We start from the raw sequence: 23858 nt of genomic DNA on the forward strand, positions 1-23858 counted from the left end.
AGAATTTGCTCTTAACTGACTTGCCTAGTTCAATAAAAGGTTCAATAAAAAATAAATAATTCCAGACATAAGAAATCCGGATAGCACTCTCAAAAATAATAGTGTTATGGTGAAAGGAGCAATCCATGCATCGTCACACACCAGATTCCACTGTGGAAAGGCACAACGTGAGAATGATAATGCAGACATTTCCAGAGATCAGGGAAATATGCAAAGCTGTCAAGGCAAAGGGTGGCTACTTATATAATCAAAATATATTAACACTTTTTTTTTTTTACATGAATCCATGTGTTATTTCATAGTTTTGATGTGTTCACTACTTTCCTACAGTGTAGAAATTTGTAAAAAAAAATAAAGAAAATTCCTGGAATGAGGTGTCCAAACTTTTGACTGGTACTGTATAAAGACAATTTGCCCAGAAAACTTTGGGTGTCAAATTACATCGTCCACTGACTGTCTGTTGTTGATCCCTGCAATATTGCAACCATTCTTCTCAATGTGTGATACCTGCTTCCACATTACCACTGAGCAAATACTCCAAACATTGTTGAAGGTGGGAACTTCCAATGGCACACCAATAAATTGGCAGATGGAAGCAAATCTTTTACTTATCCCATGATGAGTCTCATTCCCCATAAATCAGATACCAGGGTTGGGGTGAATTCCATTTCAATTCCAGTCAATTTAGAAACTAAACCAAATTCTAATTCCTCATTGAAAAGCATTTAAGAGAACTGGAACTTCAGTATATTTCCTGAATTGACTCCAACTCTGTTAAATACTACTTGAACCACTAGCCATCACCTGCTACCTGACTGTTCTCAGGAAAAGTAGAAAGGATCACCCACAGCAGAGTTGGATTTAACCTGTCTAAATGCTGAAACATCACTGAACTTTGAATTCAAGGGCAGGCCTGATGACATCACATCATTACAGTTGGTTCAAGTTAAAAGAAGGCATTTGAGAGGCTGTACAATCTTCACAAAAACCTTTAATACTATGCCGTCTTGGTTATACTGTATTCATTACATTTGACAGTCAGTGACACACACAATCATAACTCACCCAAATGTTTTAGTTTGAAGATTAATGAGGAACTGCATCATTGATCAAGTAAAATGTGAGGGCAATTACTGTGGGTGTGTTAGTAAATTCACTGGAGTGCCAGAGTGCGCACTATTCGTAAATTCAGAGCGTTTCGCTCTCGGAGCGTTCAGAGTGCACATTGGATGCTCTGCTCTAGCGAGGAGTAGGGATGAGCCGAGCATTCTGACCTCACAATGGCAAGCATCCAAGCTAACTGGCTGAAGTTGGCTAGCTTGCTAGGTACTTCCAGACACAAAAAAAAACGCCTAACACCTAACTGACTATTTTACTCACCCTAACAGAGCTGGTTAGGCTTTCATGTTATCCAGAGTGTTGGTGACGAACTTACTGCTGGCAACAATTTAACTATACTTTTTGTCTACGTTTACTGACACTGATCATATTCAGTGTGTGTTGCTCGTTCAGAAATCCATCAGTTATTCTGCGCTCTGGCACACTAAGACAAGAGTGCTCTGAAATCCGAGTAAATAGCCAGAGTGAATTTACAAACACACCTTGTGTAACAGCTACATGACATGATAACAAAAGCCTAAGGTTTTAGATCAGCAAGCTACAATATTAATCAGTTACGGATCAATCAAGATTATAAAGTAAACTATTGTAGTTAATGCACAGAGCATCCTTTTAAAAGCGTGATTTACAGGAGGTCAAAAAGTGAATGCATCTGTGGTACAACATTTTCCAGTTGAGCCCAATAGGTGAGAGATGTGTTTCAGGTAAACTAGTATTCACTTAGGGGTGGGGTCTTGTTATGGATCTCAAGCCGCTGCAATGGAGGCATCTTCTGCTTGTCGGCCCTGGGGCTGAAATATATATATATTTTTAAAGTATTAGGATAGTTTACTGATTTTGCACTACACAGTCTACTCAAACATAATTATATCAACACTTCACTGGTTGATGGAAGGTGAATTTCGAGTTTAAGTTGGTTAATTTTGCAACTGTATTCTATGTAAATATGTTTCAATATTACTGTCAGTTAACATCGCTGCAGCTAACACTGAGATGTATCTACAGAATATGCCATGTGGTTAGAAAGAGCCTAGTGGCTGTTAACATAGAATTAGAATGAATAGACAAGAAGTCCCCTCATTTGATTTATTTGGGTTCTAAGCTACAGTGCCTTGCGAAAGTATTCGGCCCCCTTGAACTTTGCGACCTTTTGCCACATTTCAGGCTTCAAACATAAAGATATAAAACTGTATTTTTTTTGTGAAGAATCAACAACAAGTGGGACACAGTCATGAAGTGGAACGATATTTATTGGATATTTTACACTTTTTTAACAAATCAAAAACTGAAAAATTGGGCGTGCAAAATTATTCAGCCCCTTACTTTCAGTGCAGCAAACTCTCTCCAGAAGTTCAGTGAGGATCTCTGAATGATCCAATGTTGACCTAAATGACTAATGATTATAAATACAATCCACCTGTGTGTAATCAAGTCTCCGTATAAATGCACCTGCACTGTGATAGTCTCAGAGGTCCGTTAAAAGCGCAGAGAGCATCATGAAGAACAAGGAACACACCAGGCAGGTCCGAGATACTGTTGTGAAGAAGTTTAAAGCCGGATTTGGATACAAAAATACTTCCCAAGCTTTAAACATCCCAAGGAGCACTGTGCAAGCGATAATATTGAAATGGAAGGAGTATCAGACCACTGCAAATCTACCAAGACCTGGCCGTCCCTCTAAACTTTCAGCTCATACAAGGAGAAGACTGATCAGAGATGCAGCCAAGAGGCCCATGATCACTCTGGATGAACTGCAGAGATCTACAGCTGAGGTGGGAGACTCTGTCCATAGGACAACAATCAGTCGTATATTGCACAAATCTGGCCTTTATGGAAGAGTGGCAAGAAGAAAGCCATTTCTTAAAGATATCCATAAAAAGTGTTGTTTAAAGTTTGCCACAAGCCACCTGGGAGACACACCAAACATGTGGAAGAAGGTGCTCTGGTCAGATGAAACCAAAATTGAACTTTTTGGCAACAATGCAAAACGTTATGTTTGGCGTAAAAGCAACACAGCTGAACACACCATCCCCACTGTCAAACATGGTGGTGGCAGCATCATGGTTTGGGCCTGCTTTTCTTCAGCAGGGACAGGGAAGATGGTTGAACTTGATGGGAAGATGGATGGAGCCAAATACAGGACCATTCTGGAAGAAAACCTGATGGAGTCTGCAAAAGACCTGAGACTGGGACGGAGATTTGTCTTCCAACAAGATAATGATCCAAAACATAAAGCAAAATCTACAATGGAATGGTTCAAAAATAAACATATCCAGGTGTTAGAATGGCCAAGTCAAAGTCCAGACCTGAATTCAATCGAGAATCTGTGGAAAGAACTGAAAACTGCTGTTCACAAATGCTCTCCATCCAACCTCACTGAGCTCGAGCTGTTTTGCAAGGAGGAATGGGAAAAAATGTCAGTCTCTCGATGTGCAAAACTGATAGAGACATACCCCAAGCGACTTACAGCTGTAATCGCAGCAAAAGGTGGCGCTACAAAGTATTAACTTAAGGAGGCTGAATAATTTTGCACGCCCAATTTTTCAGTTTTTGATTTGTTAAAAAAGTTTGAAATATCCAATAAATGTCGTTCCACTTCATGATTGTGTCCCACTTGTTGTTGATTCTTCACAAAAAAATACAGTTTTATATCTTTATGTTTGAAGCCTGAAATGTGGCAAAAGGTCGCAAAGTTCAAGGGGGCCGAATACTTTCGCAAGGCACTGTAAGTGTACCTTGACAAAGATGCGTGAGGGGAGGAAGCGTCGAAGCAGCTGTCCGGACACGGCAGGGAAGCGCAGCAGGCTGATGTTGAGCTGGGGAAGGTTCTGGTACCCTGCCATCAGAGGGTAGAAGTTATACAACATCTCCTGCTCCGCTCCAGGCAGGATCCTCAGACGCACCTGGGGAAACACCGTGACACTAAGGGCATGTAGAGCAAGAGACTGGAGACCGCATGGGGCCTCAAATGGTATGGTCTATTCTAGTCTTATTCTGAATGAAAACCATCGGTTCTCTACTACATGTGTTGTTAGGCAGCAGTTTAAATTGGAATACAAATAATGGTGGAAACTCCAGCCTCAAAACAGACCAGTGTCAAGTCGAACTCTGGCACTCAGTTATGTTGTACCCTGGGCTTGCATGTTGAACTGACAACAATAAGGAGTGTAGTAGAGAGTTGTCTGCGTGTAACTATTGTACTGTCCTGTACTCAATTTGTCTCAGGCTGTATGGAATCTCACAATAGTACTCAAGATTGTATCAGGCTCGTAGTGGAGTCGTCGCTGAGTTGCACAGAAATAAACACCAAATGACGGTTGCAGTTAAAGCCAGTGAGTAATATGTTTGTGCTACTTTACAGTTCGTTTGATGTGTTTACCAAGGGGGGGAGGGGGCATGTTGCAGAGACCTACCTGCTTGAGGCCAGAGAACATGAAGGCATCACTGGGTTCCACAGACATCTCCACGTCCTGGACCAGCCCCGTCCGGTTCTGGATGTGGTACCTCACTGGCATAGACTCCCGCACCCTTCCAAACGACGGCAGCTCTGTAACCACCAAACACAGGGAACCATTGTTATGTACATCTGAATGGGACAGAAAAACTGGAAAACAGACATATTCAACATATATTTTTAGACTCAACTGTGAAAATAATACATAATTCAGATCAAGACATGCTGTACCTGCATGAACATATAGAGGAATGGTCTCCACCATCACATGGGGGAGGGTGGTAACAGTCGTCACAACAGGTGCATCTGCACACCAAGATTTCCTGAAATAGCAATCCAAATGTAATGAGTTAAAGCTTCAGGAAAAGAAAATGTCTTGACCTTGTGAATTTTCCATTGTGCTTGACAGGAGGAGAAATGTCAGAGAAGAGAACAGGAGAATGGCCGGCTGGAGTCAAGCAGACATACCTCTTCCAGGAGATGAGGTACTGTCCAGACGCCACACTGCTCGTCCCGTTGAGCACAGGGGGACACTGAAGGCTGAAACACTCGCTGGCACATTCCCCTGTCTGCAGCACCACTGGTGGAAAACAACAACCAAACCTGAAGGTTAGGCTACAAGGAACTCGGGTGTGTTTCTATGCTACAAACTACTAACACACACTGAAACTACAACGACTGGGGTCATTAGAATATATGGTCTTAGATGGGAGATGTTGAGGCTTCCCCTGCAGAGCTATGTCAGAGGGAGCTTTAGTGTGCATCCCAAATTCCCTATATAGTGCACTACTTTTGACCATGGTCCATAGGGCACTTCAGAGGGAATAGGGTGCCAACTGGGACGCGACCATAGAGACGGTGGTGTCATACCATGCTCCACCTGGGACTGGGGCTGGTCCATGGCAGCCATGGTGGGGGCCAGCTGCAGCTGGCTGGTCACGAGGTGGAGAGGCCAAGGGGACGCACTCAGGATGTCTGTCATCAGCAGAAAGGGGATGTCCACATACACTCTATCCAGGTGCTCAAACTGAAACACAACATGATCCATTATCACTGAAGTCGCTGCACTGACAAGCACTGACTTACCAACATTGAACAAAAAAACTGCACTCAAAACTACATTCAAACACCACATTAAAACTGCGCCCAAAACACCATTAAAACTGCGCCCAAAACACCATTAAAACAGCACTCAAAACCCCATTAAAACAGCACTCAAAACCCCATTAAAACAGCACTCAAAACTACATTTGCACAACAATGCCAACAACATCAATAGAGGGAAAATAAGTTAAACCTTCGTGGATACAAACTTCACAGCAACTTCAAATGGAACAACGGTTTCTATGGTAACGGTTTCATCCTACAAAAAAGAAAGCTATGGTCAACAAACAGTTAATTTCATACATATTTATGGACACAAATCACAAAAGTCACAAATACTGAAACTAGCAATGAGTGAGGTTTCAGTGCACAAACTCACTTTGTGACACCTGCAGGTGATGTCTTTGCCCTCCACCTTGGTGCTCAAGGCATAGGCAACATGGAACAGGAAGATTCTGGCTCCAGTGGTGACACAGCGAACATACAGACACTTCTCAACCTGTTCAATAGAGAACGATTAGTACAAACACACTGCTGATGTCCCTCAAGAGATCTCAGCAAAACAAGGGGGGCCGGTTTCCCAGACACAGATGAAGCCTAGTCCTAGCCCAAAAAGCTATATTAATGGAGATTCTCCATTGGCCATGCTTTTTTTCATGATGGACAGTGAGGTTGTGCAGGCCTGAGGGTGGGTGGGGGATGTACCTTTTCTCCCGGCTGGAGGTCTCCAATGGCAATGTCTGGAAGCAGTGCAGGATGGGATTCGTCACACATCTCCAAACCGTTCAGGGTCACATGGGTGGACTGTGTGAGGTTTGCATCCTGACCTTAAGGTGGTGGGACAAATATCAAACCTTGTGATACCTAACCAATGTATGTCAGTGTTTTCCCAATGCTGTAAGGTCCATAGAAATAGAATTCCTTAAACAGATTTCCCATTTAAACCCCATTCTGAGAAGTCTGTTTCCAGGGTTCTATCCTGTGTCAAGCAGTTTCTGAAGTTGTGAACTACAGGAAAAAGAGGCCCGAGCACGCCACCATTCTCATCGACTCGGCTGCAGTGGAGCAGTTTGAGAGCTTCAGGTTCCTTGGTGTCCACATCAACAAACTAACATGGTCTAAACACACAAAGACATTCGTGAAGAGGACATGACAAAACCTATTCCCCCTCAGGAGGCTGAAAAGATTTGTCATGGGTCCTCAGATCCTCAAAAGGTTCCACAGCTGCACCATCGAGATCATCCTGCCTGGTTGCATCACTGCCTGGTATGGCAACTGCTCAGCCTCCGATTGCAAGGCACTACAGAGGGTAGTGCGAACGGCCCAGTACATCCCTAGGGCCAAGCTTCCTGCCATCCAGGACCTCTATACCAGGCGGTGTCAGAGGAAGGCCCTACAAATTGTCAAAGACTGTTCTCTCTGCTACCCTGGTACCGGAGTGCCAAGTCTAGGTCCAAGAGGCTTCTAAACAGCTTCTACCCCCAAGCCATAACACTCCTGAACATCTAGTCAAATGGCTACCCAGACTATTTGCAGTGCACCCCCTCTCACCTCCTCTTTACACCACTGCTACTCTCTGTTGTCATCTATGCATATTCACTTTAATAACTCTACCTACATGTACATACTACCTCAAATAACCTGTGCCACTGCAAATTGACTCTGTATCAGTACCCCCCTGTACATAGTTTTGATATTGTTATTTTACTGCTGCTCTTGAATTACTTTTTTATTTTATTTCTTATTCTTATCTGTATTTTTTTGAAACTGCATTGTTGGTTAGGGGCTCGTAAGTAAGCATTTCACTGTAAGGTCTACACCTGTGTATTCGGCGCATGTGACTAATACAATTTGATTTGATCCTGTGCTGTGTCAAACAGTTCTGGTGTAATGCTGCCTACCTGGTTTGAGTCCGGCAGTGAGTTTGACGTCTTTGGTCACTGTCTCCTCGTTGGACTGGATGGAGACAGTGATGCGGTACATCTCGTTGTTCAGAGCAGGGGGCTCATGACTCAGCTGAACAGAGATCTTGGGAATGCGAGAGATTATCCTGAAGAACAAAACACATTGTCAGATTAGGATGACGCACCGTCTGTTACCAACTCAACTATGTTTTGAACTTATGACAGTATGAAAAAACTGAGGACGACATTTTCCTCTATGCTGTGAGCTAATTACCTTAGTTGTAACTGGTTAGTTGAACCAGAGATTTAGTAAACAATGCGATACACACAATGGCATGGTACAGCATCACAGCTCCCGTTACTTGAAATGTTGCAGTGCATTATGGAAAATGTCTCTGTACCTTGGTGTGCAGACAGTGAAGCATGTCATACATGGATCTTGTAAATCAGTGACATAGTGTGACTAAAGTGAACACTATGGAGACTCACATGGTGCTGGCCTGGATAGACACGGTGTCCCATTCCACATGCTGCTCTGGGACACGCCCCCTGCTCTTAAAGGACCTGGCCGCCAGCAGAGCTTCGTGGGACGAGGCAGCATCTCCTCCCCCGCCTCGCCAGTTGAGGAAGACGCAGCGGCCGTTATCACTGCCCAGCATTAGGTCCACCGCTGTGATCTAACACACACACACACACACACACACACAAAGTTAAACACACAAAGCTAAACACACAGTGTGCACAAATCCATAAGATAGATCACAGGTAAAAAGGTGATGCTCTTCATCTCTCTTGGTTATGTTAAATCTGTGTCTACTATGCCAGTACAGCACAGTGTAGGACACCCTGAGTGACACACTTTCCCTTACCTCTATCTTCTTCCCCACATCCTCAGTTTTAGCCACAAACTTGAAGCTGTATATGCGTGTCTTGCCAGGGACCAGGCACATGTTCTCTTGACTGGAGGCCTCTAGGATATCCTGAGACTTACACGGCTCCTCTACCACACACAACTGGTTATACTCCTGAAGAAGGACAGAGAGCCACCAGAGAGTCCGAGTCAACAGAGAGTGGTTGTACCTGCATGGATTGTGGTGGGGTAGTAGAGTTATGTAGTGGGTCTGTACCTGGTTGCTGAGGCTGACACACAGTTTAGAGAAGCGGACAGGGTGAGGGCAGTCAGCCCTCAGGTAGACATGCAGCTGGACTGGGTCATCCACGTGGAAACTAGGGGACAGGAATTTGGCCTTGCACTGGACTGGAAAGACAAATGTGTGGTATATGTTAGGTAGCTGTTCACAGAATCTCTCTTGTATCGTTTAAAATCTTGATGCATAATTGTATGATCTCGGTAGGTATACTGTAGAAGTGTACTAACCAAAGGGTACGTAGTCCTGCACCTCGATGGTGAACTCATTGCTGCCAGCCAGAGACATGCGGTCGCTCCACAGGGCCTGGGCAGCCTTGGCTGAGGCCTGGTCACAATCTGGCTCTGCCTCTGGGACCTCGTTCTATGAACACAGGCTCAGCGTTAACATCCACAGAACAGGGGCTACACAGTCACATGAACATCGGGTGATGTGACGGGTGCCATTTCTTCAACTCACCATCAGGACCTTGATGAGATTCTTCTCAATCCTGGATTTCTGCTCCTCCCGTAGAGTAGAAGCTGGAGAAATGGACAAAAGGGAACTTAAGGAAAAATGTAAATGACGATGGACTTCTGCAGCTGTTGATAAGGTGATGGCCAGGCTCTAAACAAACTGAACATTGTAAATAAGCAACATATTAAACTGACTAAGTAGCCCATAGAAGCAGAAAATGTCATCTGGGGAGAGCTGGGTGCAGCTGAAGAGTGTCCTGTACTATACCATCCTGTACCTCGTCCGACCAGCTCCATGGAGTAGGTGATGTAGTCCTTGATGTGGGCCATCAGGTAGGAGCACCGTAGCGCTGTGCTGAGGATGGAGGTGAGCAGGCTCCACCAGCGCTCTGTACGGTAGTCACACATCACATAGTCCAGCAGTCTGCATATAGACACACAGACCAACATAGGTAGGTAAGTTTCACAATGATTCTCTTATCCAAAACTTGTAATTATTCAATCTAATCACATTTAGAATATTTCAGCTTTGACTGCCAAAATAATAGCGAGTTAATATGCCACAGTAGCTCTACTGGCCTCCTTACTGTAGTCCTGTAGGAACATATACAAAGGTTCACTACTCAGTGTCATCACACTGTTCTACAAATAAAGAAATAATCTCTGCCATCCACACAACATAGGAAATGTTACTCTTCACTACCAGCTTAACCATGAACAAGCTCATCACAATGACGTAGAGAGAAAACTGTATGCTATATGTCTGTTGTTGTGTTTTTTAAAGCTTTAAAATACCTTACTTTAACAATTATAATATCATAGGTGCAACTTTAAAATAGCTTTATTAGAATACAATATTATTTGATTAAAAAAACAATTATAATTTTGTTTCAAATGTGTTGCCTACAGTTCAGAAAGTAAAAAAACATTAATGGATACATAAATTGGAAGCGATAGATGTATCCTACACCATGATTTTTTCCATTCATAAAATGTGTAGGGTAAGCTACCTTGCCATAGTAGATTTTCCATAGTAAACAAGGAAATTAAATACTTTATATCAATTGTACAGAATGATTGTCAAATAGACAAATTGCCCTTAGTCTCCTCAAATTGCAGGACTCAATAGTTCCGATGATAATACCCAAAAGAGGGAGAAATTTCTTGACAAATGTTTGATGCAAACAGGACTAAGAGTAAACACCGAGATTCACTTAGGGAGAGGTAAATCGATGGCCGATTTGGTTGCAATTGAGATCAGCTGTGCAAGTGATTTTAGCGCCTGTTTATGGTATAACAGGAAATCCGTTGCCGATAATCTAGTCGCCATCAATGGTTGCAATTGGTCCAGTAATTTTCTGGAAGTCAGGCTTGCGCCCAATGACGGTGGGGATTTGTTATTATACTCTAATTGACTTAGTAACACATTTTACTTTTGTCCCACTGTGTCTGCTGAGTCAGGCTTACTTCAGTGCTTTGGTGTAGTCCTTGGCATGGTTGTACTCCTCTCCCATCTGCACCACTGGAGACAGACAGACAAACTTTGACAAGTACATGTAGACGCACACAAAAGTGATGCTTATGGTAACAATATGCTCCAAATGCACTGTTCCCCTTCAGCTCAGGGTAAAACTCACTCAGGTGGCTCTTCATCCGAGGACACTTGTATTTCTTGAACTGAGCCACAGCGTTGCTGAGCAGAGCAATGATTAGCTCCTGTAATACAGCAAACAGAACAATGGGAGACTCTCTCTTACACACTTTTGGCTTAATAAACCAAGTTAAACCAAGAAGAATCAGTATTTTGCAGAAAACTCCGGTGCGGTTCTCATGGTATTCTTACTAAAAGTGAATCATATATTACCAGATACTGCTCTACATCACTAGTGAAGGATGCCACAAGACTGAACCTTCTGTTTACGGAGTAGAAACTTTGGCCTTTCAAATGAACGTCCACTGAACAACAGACCTGGCAATATGGTAACGCTGTTAATAAATATTCCATCCTCACTGTTCATGGAGCAAATCGGTCATTTCAGTTTGTAATGTTGCAGTATCATCCAAATCCAGAATTCACTTTTGATCTGCTTAGTGGTTTTATTCACCATCATACACCATAAAACTGAACCTCCTTTGACCTGAAAACCTGACATGGCCTTCTTCCACAATTTACCATGAGGGTGAGAGCTTGCTATCCATTAACCTATTATTAGGTCTACACTCATGAACTGCGCAAGCCCAACCCTGTGTAGCAATGTAGCCTTCATGCACTGAAAGAGGCTTCAGCGTTAGTAGAACAGGCTGTGTCGTGCTGAATGAGTGAGTGAATGTGGACTAACGGAGTGGGGAACATCCTTCTCCTTCATTTGCAGCGCCAGGATCCCTCCTTTCTCCTTCTCCATGTGTGGGGGATCGATACCTGTAAATACAAAATAAGACATTTCAATCAATATTTAGAAACTGAGAGACTGATCAAAACAGCATGCTTGGTTTAAACGCCTGTATTTTTCTTAAAACTGCATGTTTGGTTAAGGGCTTGTAAGGAAGCATTTCACTGTAAGGTCTACTACACCTGTTGTATTTGGCGCATGTGACAAATAACATTTGATTTGAGCTGTACACACAAGTCTAAACACATACAGTGGGGCAAAAAAGTATTTAGTCAGCCACCAATTGTGCAAGTTCTCCCACTTAAAAAGATGAGAGGCCTGTAATTTTCATCATAGGTACACTTCAACTATGACAGACAAAATTAGGAAAAAAATCCAGAAAATCACATTATAGGATTTTTTATGAATTTATTTGCAAATTATGGTGGAAAATAAGTATTTGGTCACCTACAAACAAGCAAGATTTCTGGCTCTCACAGACCTGTAACTTCTTCTTTAAGAGGCTCCTCTGTCCTCCACTCGTTACCTGTATTAATGGCACCTGTTTGAACTTGTTATCAGTATAAAAGACACCTGTCCACAACCTCAAACAGTCACACTCCAAACTCCACTATGGCCAAGACCAAAGAGCTGTCAAAGGACACCAGAAACAAAATTGTAGCCCTGACCAGGCTGGGAAGACTGAATCTGCAATAGGTAAGCAGCTTGGTTTGAAGAAATCAACTGTGGGAGCAATTATTAGGAAATGGAAGACATACAAGACCACTGATAATCTCCCTCGATCTGGGGCTCTACGCAAGATCTCACCCCGTGGGGTCAAAATGATCACAAGAACGGTGAGCAAAAATCCCAGAACCACACGGGGGGACCTAGTGAATGACCTGCAGAGAGCTGGGACCAAAGTAACAAAGCCTACCATCAGTAACACACTACGCCGCCAGGGACTCAAATCCTGCAGTGCCAGACGTGTCCCCCTGCTTAAGCCAGTACATGTCCAGGCCCGTCTGAAGTTTGCTAGAGATAATTTGGATGGTCCAGAAGAAGATTGGGAGAATGGCATATGGTCAGATGAAACCAAAATGTAACTTTTTGGTAAAAACTCAACTCGTCGTGTTTGGAGGACAAAGAATGCTGAGTTGCATCCAAAGAACACCATACCTACTGTGAAGCATGGGGGTGGAAACATCATGCTTTGGGGCTGTTTTTCTGCAAAGGGACCAGGATGACTGATCCGTGTAAAGGAAAGAATGAATGGGGCCATGTATCGTGAGATTTTGAGTGAAAACCTCCTTCCATCAGCAAGGGCATTGAAGATGAAACGTGGCTGGGTCTTTCAGCATGACAATGATCCCAAAGCATTTCAAGGTCCTGGAGTGGCCTAGCCAGTCTCCAGATCTCAACCCCATAGAAAATCTTTGGAGGGAGTTGAAAGTCCGTGTTGCCCAACAACAGCCCCAAAACATCACTGCTATAGAGGAGATCTGCATGGAGGAATGGGCCAAAATACCAGCAACAGTGTGTGAAAACCTTGTGAAGAATTACAAAAAATGTTTGACCTCTGTCATTGCCAACAAAGGGTATATAACATAGTATTGAGATAAACTTTTGTTATTGACCAAATACTTATTTTCCACCATAATTTGCAAATAAATTCATAAAAAATCCTACAATGTGATTTTCTGGATTTTTTTCTAATTTTGTCTGTCATAGTTTAAGTGTACCTATGATAAATTACAGGCCTCTCTCATCTTAAGTGGGAGAACTTGCACAATTGGTGGCTGACTAAATAGTTTTTTGCCCCACTGTAAAAGCTACTTTTAGTGCTGAAAGATTAGTGTTGAGATGGGCATACTCACTCTGGTGGCCCTGTCTCCAGGCTCTCTGCCCATAGAAGTCCAGAGCTCCGCTGGGCGTCTCCAGGTGGTCTGGGGTGGGGTAGCTCACACTGGCCTGCGAAAGGGAAATACAGTGACGGTCCGTCACAACATGTGATAACGGTCATGGGTGGGGATGCCATGAGGGGGCATAGAGGCCTTCTGACGCGATTGTTGTGCTGTGTGTAAACTAGAATGATTGCACTGCATGAAGAATCTACGATGCAGACATCAACAAAAATATTAGCCCATATCAATGCCATACATTACACATTATATACTCATATGTTGAGTTTCCATCTGAGATCTCCCCCACTGTTTTACCCAAAAGGCTCAGACTTTTCTGTTTCCATCTACATGGGCCAGCACCAGTGTCTCACTAGGCCATACGGCTGCAGAGGCCCTGCTCTCACTTGGGGACAAAGCCAGGCCCCTGGTACTTCCCGCTGTCATTTACATAACAATGGCTAACTGTGAACTCTAACACCTTCTCACAAAACTACTGTCTTGATGATGCAGAGGTTCTGTTAATTACATTAACGCTGACATTAACATAAAACCCTTGAGGCACACCGGTATGAGGTAAGTCTCAGTTGGAAGTGCAGCAATAGTGGCTCTATATAAATTTTTCCCCTCTCAAGCTTCTGCAGTCTTGTGAAAGACAGCTGTCTGAGTCACACATGCATTGCTGTACCTCATGGGCACACAGGTGAGTTGCTTGCTGCTTGCGTTCCTGGGCGTAGTAGGCAGCCTGCTGGTAGTAGAAGCCAGGGTTCTGAGTCTGGATGGCCGTCAGACCCAGCTTGATCGCCTCATCAAACAGGTCACCAAAAGACTGGAACCTGGGAGTGAGGAAATGGGTGGAGATGGGTTATTATCAAGGATGGCATCAGGGAAGAATGGTAGGGAAGAATGGTAGGGAAGTGGGTATTGACTTCTTACTGTTTGGACATCCATGCTGTGTGCTCAAATGCCAGCTCTGCACTACCAATCTTCTTCTTGCACAGATCAATATGCTTCCTGAACTGAGCAATGGCATCCAAAGGTGTGTTGTGTTGGAAGCATAGTCGACAGATCTGAAAAGAGGTTTTCTGTTACACATGTAACTCAACAGGGTATACAGCACAGTCTATATGTTGGGAGCGCAATGTCTGCATTCCAGTTAATTATGATCCAAAAGCACCTTGTAGTTTATGAATCCAGCCATGGTCTTTATCTCCAGCATGTTGGTCTCGTGGGTTCTCAGCTCATGTACAAGGCTGTAGGCAGTCCTGTAGTACCTGCATCAGAAACAGTACTAATGATGTGTCAGACAGACAGACAGCACTAGAGAGCTGCATTGTAAGACCAATCATATATATATATATATATATATATACACACACACACACACACGCCAGTAGAGCTGTGTTGAACTTACTTTAGGGAATTCTGTGTGTCTTGCTTGAGCTCACTGAAGAATGCAATCTTAAACTGGTGTCTCACAAACAGCAACTGCAACAACAACATGCACCAGTTGATGACATTGCAGTGATATAACCAGCATTAGCTTAGCTGCAAATTAAGTCATCAAAATAAAAATGACACAGAGAGACTTGGAGGAGTCATTGATTAACATAGTGGTGGTGGAGATTATGGGGAACCAGGAAAACCTACACATTATTTCTGTCATGTCTCACCTGATGGGTTGTTTTGTTGAGGAACTCTTTGTGGGATTTGACCCTCCTAATCTCTGTGTAATAGTAGGTCTGTGCATGCTCATAGAACGCATTTTCCAGCCTGAAAATAAGTACATAACACATACTAGGGAGGCTTCGTGATAAGGGTAACATACAACACCAGTCAAATGTTTCAACACGCCTACTCAGTTTGGCTTCTTTTGACCATGTTCTGGGCATTTTCTACAAAGCAGGTGAATACCTACAGTACCAGTCAAAAGTTTGGACACCTATTCATTCAAGGGTTTTTCTTTATTTGGACTATTTTCTACATTGTAGAATAATAGTGAAGACATCACAACTATGAAATAATACATATGGACTCATGTAGTAACCAAAAAAGTGTTAAACAAATCAAAATATATTTTATATTTGAGATTCTTCAAAGTAGCCACCCTTTGCCTTGATGACAGCTTTGCACACTCTTGGCATTCTTGCAAACAGCTTCATGAGGTAGTCACCTATAATCAATTTCAATTAACAGGGTCCCAGGTCCCACCAAGAGGAATTACTTACCTGATGATGTAGCCCACGAGGTGATCAGTGTGAGGGAGGACGAAGAGAGACTTCCCAGACAGGTCACAGGCATTGCACAGGGAAGCAGCCCTCTCTGAAGCCACCAGGTCCTCACCTTGGCAGACAGCAGCAGCACAAATTCAGTCAGAGTCCAAGTATGCAGCCTAAACATACATTGCATGACACAATACAATCTCTACAGTACTGACATGGTTGTCAGTCCTACAGATGTAATATTGTGGCTGTTGATCATAAAACCTAACAGTACAATCAACATCTATGATCTGTATAACTGTAGATGCAATTACCTGGAGGAAGAGGGGTTTTCTTCTGAATTAAAACAACTGCAACCTTGGTGTTTCTTCCTTGAAGGCTTGTTCTGTGAATGACATGACATATTCATGATATACATTCCTTCAACTCAACAAACCCACTATAGATCTTCATTGATGACCAGTAAAGAGGAGTAGTACTACAGTACCTGACTATCTCTACTTTAGTGGCACACTCAGACTGCTTCTCCTTCCAAACTGCATCATCCCAGTCCAGCTCATAGAACAGCACCAGCAAGGCAGGCACCAGGTTCAGGTGCTTGTTCATCCAGCCTGTCTTCAAGATCCCTTTGGGGATGTACCACTCATAGGAAGTTCTCTGAGAAAAAAACAACAGGGTCGTATTCACTTGTAGGCATGAAACTGAAGAATACAGGTTGAAACGGGAAGGTAGCCTCGTCTACTATCTGATCGCTTGTTTACGTTTTCCATTGCACATAGTTTTGCTACCGTTGTGCTTTAGTGTATACGCCCAAATGTTTGTGTTTGGGAACAAATGGTGTAAGTGGGTAACCTCATCAAGCAGCACTTACTTTAGTCCTACATTTTGGGTATTCATGGTCTCCTGGAAGGACCTTGAATGAGATGGGGACCCTGTCGGCCCTCCTGTTGGCACAGAAGGCATCCCATATTGCCCTATGGATGGCGTTATAAGTTACATCCAGCCCAGTCAGGGCCACAAAGGCCATGGGCCGGCAGCACAGCTCCGGGGGCAGATCCCATTGGGTCGGACTCATCATGATTGATTCCGCTGCAATCTAAACATGGAACAGACAACACAGACTGTTTACAACTATAGATAGCTATGTACGTCTGCAATGACAGGTGCACAACATATGTTCGTATGATGAGAAATATATATATATATTTTTTTACTTCAACAAGACATTGTACAACTGGCAGAAACAAGCAGAATTGCGAGTACATTGTGAAAAGAATCCTAAAACAGTCAAACCACAATAAACAAACAACATGTGGGTCAAACAACAAGTCACAAGTATTCACAGTTGTTACAGCTGATGACTGCCCAACAAAGTTGTGATTTACCTTACAATGGCCGTATTATTAGCTAGCTAGGCACAACCACAATCACCAGAGTTAATTCAGAAAGAAAGAGGCAATAACATAGGACTGCATTGGCTCGTGGAAATAGCTGGCTACATTCACGTTGACACATTCATGTTATGATCATTTGACGACGTACACACAGTGACAGAAATTGTAGCTTGTAGTAAAGGCGATTAACAAACTAGCTACTTACCAAGCCAGCTAATGCTAGCTAGCTAGGCAACTCGGGTAAGCTAACTGGCTGAGTGTTGCAGACCGACTGAAAAATAAAAAAGTGCTTAGCTACATAAGTAACATTTCCAACTATATGTCAAATTCAGAATGTACACCAGTCAGCAAACAGTAACGTTAGCAAAGCCAACTAGTTAGCCAGTGACGAATAGCTTCCTGTCTCCTGATGCCTTCTGTTGACATGTAACGTTAGCTAGCTAGTGAACACAAACCCAAGCATAATATTGAGTACTACCGCCACCTGCTGGACAATCAACAAGAGTTCATGCCACTCCTCAATGTATCCAATAGGTCAAATCACACCTAATTATATTTATATCATTCGTCACACCATAACATTTTTGGACATCAAAATACATCATTTGTTTTGTTATCCAACAGTTTATTTTGCACCAGTAAACTCTGTATGAGTAGTATATACATGTATTTTTTGTCACTATTCCTTGTCAAAAGGTGGCAGCAATCTCCAAGTGACTTTTACAAACACCACAGAAAAAGAAATAGCTACATCCGTTTCACAATTCGCATGGCACGATGGGACGTGGGGAGCCCAGCGGTAGTGGAATTCGCCCTCTACGATAACCATACAATTCCAAGACTGAGTTATCAGCGAAAGGCCACCACACCCCGTTTCAATTTGAGGTATAATATCCCCTTTCTAATGCCTTTTTTTTTTTGTTGTCTCTCGTGATTACTTCAGGCGTTACATCGGCATACAACAATTAATTTAATGGTAAGGCATGTTAATTCACAATAGCTAACGTTGGGCGTGTTCGAGTGGATCACTTTTGTCAAGTCAGTGATCATCGTTGGTCATAGCCTTACAACGTGTGCCTTACAACGTAAATCATGTGATATAAGGTCATGAAGTTTAGACTGCAAGTGTCTCTAAATGCTCTTTACCAACTTCATCCTGCAGCCGTCGCCTGCATTGTGGGAGGCTCTATTGTCAACCAATCATTAGGGTGTTTTTGTTAGACTTCGCGAACGTGACCAAAGCCATGACTGGAACAGGAACCAACTTTGGCGCGATTCATTCTACTATACAGATTTTATTTTCTGGGACTGAGTTTGTGACATGGGAGTTGGAGCTATGTTTATTTCGACATTATAGAGATTAAATGTATAAACAATGCCAACACTACCATGTTGGTCTGAGCCTAGTTGTAAAACCCCATTTGTGTTCGGCTATCGCAGAGCTCACTCCTAGACGTTCGTCTAAAACAAGGGGGGCAAAGTACAACCAGCGGGACGAGAAAAGTTATTTTTTTGTTCCACAATTTAGTGGTTTCCAGTTGGTATAGTCTTGTCCATCGCTGCAACTCACGTACGGACTCTAGAGAGGTGAAGTTCGAGAGCCGTGCGTCCTCCGAAACACGACCCTGCCAAGCCGCAATGTTTCTTGACACAATGCCAGCTTAACCCGGAAGCCAGCTGCACCAATGTGTTGGAGGAAACACCGTACACCTGGCGACCGTGTCAGCGTGCATGCGCCCGGTCCGCGATTGTGCTCAGCCTCATGGGTCTCCCAGTCACTGTCAGCTGTGACACAGACTGGGATCGAACCCGGGTCTGTAGTGATGCCTCAAGCACTGCGATGCAGTGCCTTAGATTGCTGCGTCACCCCCACCAATAGATTTCTAACTAACATTTGGTCCCCCCAAACATGCAGCCTTCCATTGAATGTCTAAATCCCTATGTGGCCCTCAGGGCCCAAAAGTTTGCCCACCCCTGGTCTAAAACATTGGAGGTTATGAAATAACGGAGCCCCATTCATTTTCAATTAAGTGGGCCGGGGGACATTGGGCGCTGCAAGTATGGCCAAAGGAGCATGAACAGGGCTGGACCCAAATTGGGGAAATCTGAACTTTTGTCTTGCATTTCGGGACGTCACGTTGCTATTGACCATTCAAAGCTCACTATAGTTTCCAGCCCCTACTGGATTGACTATTGATTCCTAGCACTATCTAGGCTGCTTGTTTGCACCAACATGAAGGCGACGCTAGGATGGCAATCTGAATTTACACGTACAAAGGATCTGACACTCTTAAACGCGCCTGTTGTTGTGTGAACTCCACGGGGTTCGAGACAGCCTGTGTTTCTGGTTTTCAGGAATAAATGTTTCTGGTAGACATTAAGTGAAATCTAATGGGCTTATTTTCTGGCTTATCATTCAGATGAGAGATCCTTGTCAATGGGTGTGAGCCGGCTGGATGTTCTTTACAGAAAGCTTCTCCTCACCAAGCTTTTCATCCAAGGTTGGGGAAAGCCTGATGATCTGAAAAGGTAGCCTAAAATATGCCCACTGTCATATGGCATGGCAATCACTAGGTACATTTTCACCTAATTATTATTTTTGTGGCAGTGTAAATTTAACCACCTTTTCATATTTCCACAGAATATTTGAGTTACGGAAAATCGTTGGCAATAGAGAGAAGTGTAAGGAACTGGTACCTAAGGACTATCCTGTGTTTATTGACAAGGTACCCCTCCCTCACTTCAATCTGATAGAGTTTTTGTTTAGCCTAAAGTCTTAACAAATGCATTTTGGTCTGAACTCTTACAGTGCCTTTCCAATTGTTTTTCATTGGTCTGTAGCCTAGTGAGCCATTTCACATTTTAATAATATGCACATTGCCATTGACTCAACCTGTTTTTATGGTGAAACATCATGCAGTTGTATATATTTTTTGCTGTTGTCTTAGGTAGAAGACCAGTCTGACTGCAAAATACACAATGGGTATTTCATATCTCCTCTGGAACACATTGTTCCTGGTATCTTGCCATCAGAGTCCATCAAAGCCAGGTAATGGAAATAATACTGTCACTAAATGATGAGTCAAATTTTGCAGTTTGCCATATAGTAATAATAGACCATGTCTCCTATTATTTGGGAAAAATCTATGATCAGTTTGATCTTACTTCTGAGTTTATTTTGTGTGTTTTTTTTTGTTTTTTTTTTGTCAAAGCTGGAATCGGTAGCGGTGAAACTGACAGAAAAACAGTATTCTACTATGATTTCTTTTATTTTTCCCATGATGCTGGATCCTCCTCCTGACCCGTAAAAAATAAAATTCTGTAAAATATATAATAATACAACAACAGAAAGTTGACCAGTGTTGCTGTTTCACCTTATGCGGATCTCAGATTTAAGTAAAGTAAGAAGCCTCGTCTGAGCCAGAACAGCCCATAGGGTAGTTTCTCCCTCCGAACAGGATGCTATCGCAGGGCCTCACCCCAAATCCATCTCCTTAATGTTAACGGCCAAGAAGAGAGGCATTGGGTCCCATTTTTAGTCTTTGGTATCAAAGCAGACACTAATCCCAAGGCTTATTTTTTTTGTGTTTTAAGGTTCCAGTTTATAGTTCCAAAGAAGTGGAAAAACCACAAGCCAGTATGTATTCACTTGGCTGGGACTGGAGATCATGTAAGTTACATTAGCTACTAAATGCTTCATAATATTCTTTGCACTAACAGGGTAGCTACATTCGTCAATCAAATGTAATAGCTTCCCCTGATCAACTGCACAAACCAGGTATCAACCTTCTTTGATGTACAACCTCTCATAGAAAATAGCTTTATTTTCAGTTCTTCTGGAAAAGGCGGACCCTCATGGCCAGACCCATGATAAAGGAAGCAGGAATGGCTTCACTTCTCCTGGAAAACCCTTATTATATCCTTTTAATTAGAGAAATAGTCAAACAAGTATTAATATACTATTTACATTGTAAATTGTTTTTAAATCTTCTAATTCCAATTCCTTAACTACGACTTGTACATGGATACCGGAAACCAAAAGAACAAGTGTAAGTCATCCCCATAACCTTGTCATTGTTTTTTTTTTTTTTTAAACATCTACCGTTATTCGAGTGTCATGGCAATGTCGTTATGATTTGTGCTTTATGCTTGGTGTTTGTCTAGTCGTTCCAGCCTGAGGAATGTGTCTGACCTCTTTGTGATGGGAGCAGCACTCATCCTGGAGTCTGCAGTGCTGCTCCACTGGCTGGAGAGGGAGGACTACTGGCCCCTTGGCATGACTGGTATCTCAATGGGAGGGCATGTAAGTACACGCCACACAATCATTCATTCTATTACCAAAAGTAGACATCAGTTAAGTTCATTCTTAAAGGAGATAGAACAATCAATGGAAGCTCTCATCTTCTCACAGATGGCATCCTTAGCTGTAACCAACTGGCCAAAGCCCATACCGCTGATTCCCTGTCTCTCCTGGACCACAGCTTCCAATGTTTTTACCACAGTAAGTATTCCTTTATCCATCTCAAATTTACAAAGCCCATTTCTCAGTCTTCAATTTATTTTTAAAAACTAAAAGCAAATCAGTAAACTGCCCAAATTTGTTAAGTGCTATGCTCTGAAATACATATTTTGTGTTTTACAGGGTGTTTTGAGCAAAGCTGTGAACTGGAGGGAACTGGAGAAGCAGTATGCAATGCACTCTGTGTACGAACAGGAAATCATCAGACTGTTGGAGTACTGTGGGGTAAACCTTAATTCCATAACATAATGTTAGGTATACATATCGTACTATATCATACCATCTGTTTTATAGCTTGAGATGTCAATTCAATCCATCCTTTTTACAGCAGTTGTCATAAATGGCTTTACAGATTGGTTCATTCTTAAATAATTGGTACAATATTAGTGCAGTCAATTTGTTCATAATTGACAAGACAAACTTTCATTTCAGGTTGATTCCTTCAAGATGGGTCAGGAGTTTCTAAAGAGCTCACTTGACACGCTTTCTGGTCTGGATCTCTCCACGGACATCTTGGGTCTGCATTCCCCCGAGGGGGACCGCATGGGGATGCGCACCTCTGCCCTGCACTCCCGGGCTGGGGAAGGCGCTAATGGACAGGACCACGATCATGGGCTGGACCAGATGCTTTCCTCTGTGAACATGCAGCATACCAACATCAACAAGGGCAGTGGGCGGCAGCGCCAGTCCCTCCACACTGAGTCTCTGGACTTCATGAAGGGTGTCATGGATGAGTGCACACACATCGCTAACTTCTCAGGTGAGAATTGACAGATTCCTATAGAGCTGGGACCCAAAAAATGCTGTAGTTGTGCAGTAGAACTTGTTTAGCTCAATTGAGTAACACTCAAGCCGGGCTGTCTTGGTTTTCCAGTGCCGTTGGATCCCAGTCTGATCATTCTGATACAGGCAAAGGAAGATGCTTATATTCCACGCACCGGTGTGCGCAGTCTACAAGAGATCTGGCCAGGCTGTGAGGTGCGGTATCTCAACGGTGGCCATGTCAGCGCCTACCTCTTCAAACAGGGACTTTTTCGGTGAGTAAATGGTTCCAAAATTTCATAAAGAGACAGATGCCCATTGTTGTCTTTCTGTAATATTCTGAAATACTTATTTGGTATGTTTGTCTTACAGGCAAGCCATCTATGATGCCTACGACCGATACCTTGAAAAGTATTCCAATACCTAGCCACTAAAACAGAAACTCATCCTCACAGGAAAAGGATTACATTTTCTAATTTGTAAATAATTTCAAATTATGCAGTAGAATTTGATGACCTCAAATAGTTAAACAAATCCTGAAGGATACATTTGTAACATATTATCCATACACTTACAATGAGGTGCTACTGAAATGACAATAGTTTTATGTAAAAAATGGAATATTGTTTATATGGATAAATGGGTATAGATGTCTTCTAAAGCTCACGCATGATCCCACATTTGCCAATTCCACACTTTGTGCTCCTCAACCCATCTTTATCCATGTTGCCTTCACCCTTTTATTCTAGGACTAAAGGCTTTGATCAAGATGTGCCTCACTTTATCTTAACATGTTCATATCTTTTCCCCCAAACCTGTCTTGCCCCACATTGAATTATTCTCAATATTTCTGATCCTCCCCTGCTCTAACATGTTATACACCTGTTACTTCTTACAAAAGTTTAGATGGGGATATTGTGTCAGAGCAGGCTCTCCAACACCATTCCTGGAGAGCTACCCTTCTGTGGGTTTTTGCTCCAACCCCAGTTGTAACTAACCTTATTAAGCATGTCGACCAGCTAACTATTAGAATCAGGTGTGCTAGATGAGGGTTGGAGTTAACCTAAAGGACAGTAGCTCTTCAGTATTGGAGTAAACACCGAGTTAATAGTAAATGGTCTACTCCCTCATCAACCAAATGTTTTATAAATGTCACAAATGTTCCTAAACAATGTTTTACTACTCCAGTGGACCTTCTGTTTTTAAACTCTGAAATAAAAAGGTCAATCTATCAATTCCTGTCTGTTTTTCATTCAGGTGTGTTACATCTACAAAAACATTTTTCATTTGCAGAAATCTAAGTAACACTACTCAAATCAGGAATACAACTTAAGTGTTTACATGCTCATTCATACGCAGTACACAATGAACATTATGACTGCACAGTTGACCTTCTTACAAATAATATGAAAGTTCTGTTTACGTCATTTACGTTTGTGACAACATTGGGTGTATCCAAAGGCAAAGTGAACAGATAAAAACCATCCCGTTTGGGCCAGATGAGCAA

The 23858-nt window shown here is 42.7% G+C and overlaps 2 protein-coding genes across 3 annotated transcripts; one reads left to right on the forward strand and one right to left on the reverse strand.

Annotated features, from left to right (window-relative positions):
• Positions 1–973: 973 nt before the first annotated feature.
• Positions 974–17526, reverse strand: trappc11 (trafficking protein particle complex 11). The gene is made up of 30 exons (XM_021583524.2): positions 17276–17526; positions 16548–16772; positions 16164–16333; positions 15991–16061; positions 15683–15797; positions 15128–15227; positions 14869–14942; positions 14632–14728; positions 14391–14524; positions 14143–14290; positions 13431–13524; positions 11524–11603; positions 10822–10900; positions 10652–10706; positions 9463–9608; positions 9189–9250; positions 8960–9092; positions 8709–8839; positions 8451–8606; positions 8071–8258; positions 7579–7727; positions 6383–6504; positions 6057–6176; positions 5871–5936; positions 5444–5600; positions 5042–5153; positions 4805–4896; positions 4533–4666; positions 3855–4022; positions 974–1910 (listed from the first exon to the last, which is right to left on the reverse strand). Exons 2-30 carry the CDS (start codon positions 16752–16754, stop codon positions 1866–1868), a joined length of 3405 nt encoding a protein of 1134 aa, XP_021439199.2. The 5' UTR covers positions 16755–16772; positions 17276–17526; the 3' UTR covers positions 974–1865.
• A 266-nt stretch (positions 17527–17792) lies between these two features.
• On the forward strand, positions 17793–23586 carry abhd18 (abhydrolase domain containing 18). 2 transcript variants are annotated; one of them, XM_021583525.2, is made up of 13 exons: positions 17793–17955; positions 19491–19599; positions 19712–19796; positions 20019–20119; positions 20665–20740; positions 20902–20986; positions 21092–21119; positions 21235–21373; positions 21482–21571; positions 21713–21814; positions 22022–22349; positions 22464–22626; positions 22724–23586. In XM_021583525.2, the coding sequence occupies exons 2-13, from the start codon at positions 19508–19510 to the stop codon at positions 22776–22778; spliced, it is 1344 nt and encodes a 447-aa protein (XP_021439200.1). In that variant the 5' UTR covers positions 17793–17955; positions 19491–19507; the 3' UTR covers positions 22779–23586. The 2 variants fall into 2 exon arrangements, with proteins under 2 accessions (XP_021439200.1, XP_021439201.1); XM_021583526.2 differs by lacking the exon at positions 17793–17955 and adding an exon at positions 18022–18046.
• The last annotated feature ends 272 nt before the right edge of the window (positions 23587–23858 follow it).

The sequence above is a fragment of the Oncorhynchus mykiss genome, chromosome 31, assembly GCF_013265735.2.
Source record: "Oncorhynchus mykiss isolate Arlee chromosome 31, USDA_OmykA_1.1, whole genome shotgun sequence".
NCBI lineage: Eukaryota > Metazoa > Chordata > Actinopteri > Salmoniformes > Salmonidae > Oncorhynchus > Oncorhynchus mykiss.